The sequence below is a fragment of the Penaeus monodon genome, unplaced genomic scaffold (genome assembly GCF_015228065.2).
Source record: "Penaeus monodon isolate SGIC_2016 unplaced genomic scaffold, NSTDA_Pmon_1 PmonScaffold_19283, whole genome shotgun sequence".
In the NCBI taxonomy this organism is placed as follows: domain Eukaryota; kingdom Metazoa; phylum Arthropoda; class Malacostraca; order Decapoda; family Penaeidae; genus Penaeus; species Penaeus monodon.
Genome location: NW_023648908.1, coordinates 1 through 6,305, shown reverse-complemented (window position 1 = coordinate 6,305; position 6,305 = coordinate 1). Strand labels below are relative to the sequence as shown.

Genomic DNA, 6,305 nt, shown 5'->3' with positions numbered 1-6,305 from the left:
TAAGCAGCTATTACTGAGCATTTTTTTCTCCTGCCAACAGTCTCCTTACTTCCTACATCCTACGCCTACCTCCTTATGCATGCCACCCTTCGCCTGATCCTTCTAACTAACCTTTTATCCTGTTTATACTATCTCTTTCCTCCTCATACTTGAAGATGAAACCCAGGAGGATTTCGAAACTGTTGTCTCATTTTCAATAAAACTTGTTTGTACTTTGTGTCTTTCAACCATTAATGTCATTATTATCGTTATTTTTGGTTGTTGCTGTTGTTTTTATCCCCATTATCATTATTATTATCACTTTCACTGCTGTTTGTATTATGGCCATTAATATTGTTATTAACACCTTTACTGTTATCACTAGCAGTATTCTTTTGATTGTATATTCATGTCGACAATGAATATCATTATCATTATAGCGGGGCGTAGACCCAGTAGACTTCAATATGTCTGGTTGAGTTCGGGCTCAACCGAGAATATAGATTTTATTTGGAAAAAAATTCGTCTGCAGTGAACAGATGTAAGGTGCCAGGCCTACGGCACGCTGCCACCACCCGATTAGTAGGCTCGGGAACCGTGTGTGTTGTGTATGGGGGTGTGAATGTTGTATGAAAGAAGGGTGGAAGGAAAGTACAGGATGCATGTGCTGAATGTTGAATGTGTAAGTGTGTAAATGTGAAAAGGGAGATAGCGTAGGCTGAGCGTCTGCATGGACGTGTTTGGAAGAAAAACGCAAGATCATAAAATTCTTCCTCTTCCCTTCAATTTGAGCATCCACCTGCTGGAAGTGGGAACCCAGGTATAGCAAAGTTATGGTCTGTTCTAGAGTATCAGCTTTACTCCGATTCATCTAGCCTTCTTACAACCTTTCAGGGGTTGCGAGATAGAGTAACCAGCAATGTGCTGTTAAGGAGACCCGAGCCCAAGAACGTTTCGAGCATTCAGCCTTGGTCAGAACCAGAACTTACGATGTCGTAAATATCATTTGTTCATTTGACTGGGACCGAGTGAAAGCTCTACGATGGTATGATATTTCGAAGGCCAAATAAAAGAAAATAACACCAAAAGGGGACCACAAGATCACGGACTGCCTGACACCCACAAGGTCGAGCAGGTATCAAGACAATAAATCAAGACAAAGTAAAAGAAAGTAAAAAGTAAAATGGCCCTGAAAGTATTATGGGCGAGACTTAATAAAATAAACCTTCCTCCCAGAAGGTACGGATCCTCGGGCTGAGAGAAGGAAACCAAGTATTGACTTAGTTTCAAAACACTGAATGGCACACTGGAGGTACGGATCCTCAAGCAGTGTTCCTTCTATGTGACGTGGTCCTTTTGTACTCTTGACACTTTGAGTTCACAAAGTGCTGCTTTGGGACAGAGAAAGAGTGCACCCCACAGATGATGATCTAGCGTGTCACACGCCTAAGTCCAAAGAGACCAGGTGTCTCCTACACACAACCATTAAATAATACTTAGCTTTGCGGAGACAAACTCGGCAAATCCTGGCGCGAAGCGAGCTAAATCCACAAAGCGAGAGAACACACGAAAGACACCGAGGACGGGACCACAGTACACACAGAAGTCAGGACCGAACTGTCTTCCCCTCACAAAACGAGGGGTATTTATACCCGAAAAGACCCTCAGGCCATGCCCCAGGCATGGCGCGAAAAGAAGATATGCAAAATAAGTGTTGGACTACCAACCGGCAGTCCAGACAAGCCAAAGACCCCAAACAACCGTGAAAAGAGAGGGAGAGAAAAACACTATCTAACGACCATTACTCCCTTCAGGGGCTATTGTGACACTTTGGAAGGAAAGGATACCAAGGAAAACTGGTAATGTACAATTTACGCGAAAACTGTACATTTCGGGCTGTAACTATCTACGGTATGGGACTTGGGAAATAAATAAATCTTTTATTTTTCTTGGAGACTTCAACACCATCCAAGTAACGAGACTTGGTTTAAAATACGTTCGTTGGTTATTTTTATAACCATGTTCATATTATTTTTAACACCGTCTTTAGCGGCTTGTATTTCATTGGCCACGGCTTATGAAGTCACACTCGAGTCAAGTGAGCGAGGCGCAAAATGGCGGGTGAAGCACCAGCCTCGTGCGGGTTCACAGCGAGTGCGCCCGCCTCGTTGGTGGAAGCGGAGCCCGGGACGTCTCATCCAAGTCAATGGCAGCATCGCAGAGTTCCCCACGTCCTTTGTTCCGTGGCAGGCACGTGGCATGGTAAAGACCCGGCCTCAACCACTCGGAGCCCGTGGACGATGTCAGTCCAGGCGAGATCGACCTTAGAGTCGGCGAGTGCGCAGCCGTACACTACAATTATTATTATTATCTTCATTATTACTATTAAGATTATTATCATTATCACTATTACCATTATTACTATTATTATCATCATCACAATCATAATCATCGACCATCGTCTTCTTTATCCTCCTCCTCCTCCTCTCTTAACATTTTGCCTGATCCAGCTTCTCTACACGTGGTCGTCCTTGCATTCATTCTGTTTTTTGACAAGCTCTCCCTTGGCCCGATGGCACACGTGGACATCCTCTAGCACTCCTGGTTAATGATTGTGACGTGATTTTTTAATTGTTCTGTACTACAATCAGTCCCATCAAGACCTTTGTTATTTTACTCTTTCTGGTACTTTGTCTCCATATTATTATAGTTTCATTACGAGAACCTAAAGAAGAAGCAAGGTCTATGTACATTCCATAAATATTAATTAACTGGTTGAAGTTTTTATTCGGTATCACCGCATGGGATTTAACCAATCGTTAATCTTTCTTCGCAATCTATTCGCTTTATCAACGGTGCAGGATGATGTAACTGAACCCTTATAGTGTCCTATGATTCATGTAAAGCTGCTCACAAGAATATTTATTCAGGAGCGAATGTGTATCCTTATGTGGTGTATGTGTATGTGTGTGTGTGTGTGTGTGTGTGTGTGTGTGTGTGTGTGTGTGTGTGTGTGTGTGTGTGTGTGTGTGTGTGTGTGTGTGTGTGTGTGTGTGCGCGCGCGCGCGCGCTTTGATATTTGTTTCCATATAAGCTTATCAGGTATTTATTGATAACATACTTGACTTGCACTGCCGGTGTTGTTGGTGTAATCGATGATCGTTTTAAGAAAGTTCTTCTGGAAAGAGATGCGTAAAACATTCCATATTTGTTTTGCTATGACAATATTATTTTCATTATTATCATGATTGCTATTAGTATCATTATTGTCGTTGTTATCATTATTATCATTATTATTGTTGTTATTGTTATCCTCATCACCATCATCATCATCATTATTATTATCATTATTTTATTATTTTAATATCATTACTACTACTATTATTAGTGTCAGTAGTATTAGTATTAGTATTATCATCATAATTATCACCATCATCATGATCATTACTATTATTTTTATTATTGTTTGTATCATTACTTTTATCATTATCATTATTATAATTACAATCATTATTACTATTATTATTATCATTGTTATTATTATTATCATTATTATTACTATTATCATTATCTTTATTATTGCTATCATTATCAATATTATTAATACCATTATTATACGCTTTTTTAATCTAATGTGCTGTATCATTTTCCGACAGATGATGTATCCATACCTTCGCATGCTGCGCCGTATCTTTTAAAAGGTTTAAAATATAAAGAAAATTAAGAAGCACCTACAAAGCATAGGCGTCAAAAAAGAAAAGAAAAACGAAGAAATAATCCTTGGAGTTCCTCAACAATCAGAATGGGTTGTGGGCTCAGTTCAGAGGCCGCCGCAGCCCTACCAGTGCCAGTCAGTATTTTGCAAGACAGCCAGTGCCACTGTGTGTTGCATGTATAACATAGTGACTATACTTATATCTAAAAGCATAGTCTACATCCATGCATAAGATTCCATAGGTTTTATATGTCATTACGCCATTCCGATGGCATGAATAATCGATGCTAGCATGATATTCTTTACTTTATTCTTCAGTCCAGTCCTGACGAAGCCCTAGAGCTGGCCATGAAGCATGGAGACATACAGGCGCTGGAAAAGGCTCTCGAAACCCATGCGAATGTAAACAAGAGAGTCAAAGACGAACGTGGCACCGAGTGTACTATTCTGCACATGGCTGCTCGAGTTGGCAACGGAGAGGCAATAAAGATGATCCTCAAGGTAAAGTCAAGCTCTGAGTAGGTCACTCAAGAAGAATAGGTCATTTTTTCCTTTAAATTGTAGGCTAAACAATATTTTCAAGTTTGCTGATGCCCCAATGAAAGAATTTACCTTATAACTGGAGCAAGGTCAATTATATTCACGCCCATTCAACTGAGTGAGAATAATCATGACATGAACTTTCCCGCAAAAGGAGAATTAATGAAGCACCACCCATAATTTGTGCGTATCAAGTGCAGTGACAAAATAGAATTTTAGATGCTTCATTGGTTAACTTCTTTAACTACACATAGTGATGCGGGGAAGATCCATAAGCGTAAACTGATTTCCATTCTGCTGCATACATCACGGTCACCTTCATCTATAGCACTTGTTCGTAAACAACTTTTTCTGTACTCATCCGGTTTTGATCACATTACTCAGTTATATAGTATAGTAGATTTTAATTGCATTACACTAAACTTAATTCATTAATTAATTTACAATACAAATAAATAAAAAAATAAAAACAAAATTGGACTGCCTGTAGTGCAATCAAGTGGTCATATATCCACTCGGAAAAAATACACATGCAAATATACATCAGCAGTTATACACAAACCCTTTTCCTTCACACACACACATACACAATCCCTTTTGTGTGCTTAAAAAGTGAACTTCACTTCTCATTTTATTGGTACAGAGTTTTTCCGTTTTTCTCCAATGTTAACCAAATAACACAACAGTCTGACATTGCTGAAATGGTGACGTCACCATTCCAGCGCAACTGACTGAATTACAGTTGACGATCCGACGATTCATAGTTATCCAAATTAATAACGACGAGTCGTATGTTGTGCGCCGTCCAAGAACTTGCAGTCTTTAGTCACACCAACCACGTCAGAAGTAATTCTCCTTATTCCTTAATCTGTCTCAGTCACGTAATCAACATGACTTATCGATCACGTTATCAACCCATTCCTTCCGTATTTGATTTATCTGCAGACTTTGTTGTTATTATCATGATTCGCAGAGCCTAAGACAATTGCGTCAGTCACGTCAGCTACGCCCGGATCGATCGTTTGCATCAATAGCAGTTGGACTGGTGGCGCCATTACTTACAGCACTGGCCAAATAGCCCTGGTTTCAGTAGGTGCTGAAACATACTCGAATCAAAATGGGTGTATTCTTACATTGAGACTATAGGGTGTATAACTATACAAAATATAAATAGAGTACACACCCGCCTTTTCCCTCCACCTTACCTCGCATTTGACAGAAGACACGTTGTTACACAAAACCATGACCACGAGTTCTTTGTGATCTGCAACGGTCATTGGAGCGATAAATCAGTTGGCACGAGACGGTGGGTCTTGTCGTGCGCTACCATTATCAACATTATTTCTTTCATGGTTTTCTGTTCCCCACGAAAGTTTCGGCTTGTCCTGACACTGAAAGGCGACCATGGCTTAGGTTTAAAGAACCCAATCACACATATGAGAAGAAGACGAAAGGGGACACGACGGTGCACTCATTCCCTAATCAATAATATCCTAACATATAAGTTACCGACGGTTCGTGTGATGTTTCAGGTCAGATTTTGACAGTTTGGTTGCTTGGATGTGTAAATAACGAAGGTCATTCGTTTTACCCGAATTCCAGCCTAATTTTCAAAAGGCCCTTGAGTTTGTCCCTTCAATACGTTCTGCATTCCTCCAATTCCAAAGTAGCAAGGCACGAAGTGACGAGCCATTTCTTGGAATTCCTAGACTTAGCGAGAACAGCATTCAAGGAAAGGCTTGCCCGCGCCAATGAATGGCTTGGCATAATTAAAAATGATTTATAGCACCTTAATCAACACTGGCGTTTCTACAGGCTGGGGCTGACATCCGCGCCGTAGACAGCAATGGACAGACAGTGCTGCACTGGGCCGCTCTGCATGATAAATCCGAGTCTGTTGTGGAATTAGTGCAGGTAAGTGTTTCTACTGTTTTTATTTTTCTAAATAATGCCCTTGTCTTTGACCCACATTCATGCGTAATATCTTATATACGCTAATTTGTTCCTACGTTACGGAACTCATTTAGTTTCATAGAGACGAACTCTAACTTCTGAGAGGGAAAGTGGCTTT

General features: G+C 40.3%; 1 protein-coding gene across 1 annotated transcript; it reads left to right on the top strand.

Annotated features, from left to right (window-relative positions):
* Nucleotides 1–3,750: 3,750 nt before the first annotated feature.
* On the top strand, nucleotides 3,751–6,148 carry LOC119569863 (GA-binding protein subunit beta-1-like; the record flags this gene model as incomplete). Its single annotated transcript, XM_037917845.1, has 3 exons — nucleotides 3,751–3,829; nucleotides 4,013–4,195; nucleotides 6,050–6,148. Coding segments are annotated over exons 1-3 (330 nt in total), but the record flags the coding sequence as incomplete, so codon positions are not given.
* Nucleotides 6,149–6,305: the final 157 nt, after the last annotated feature.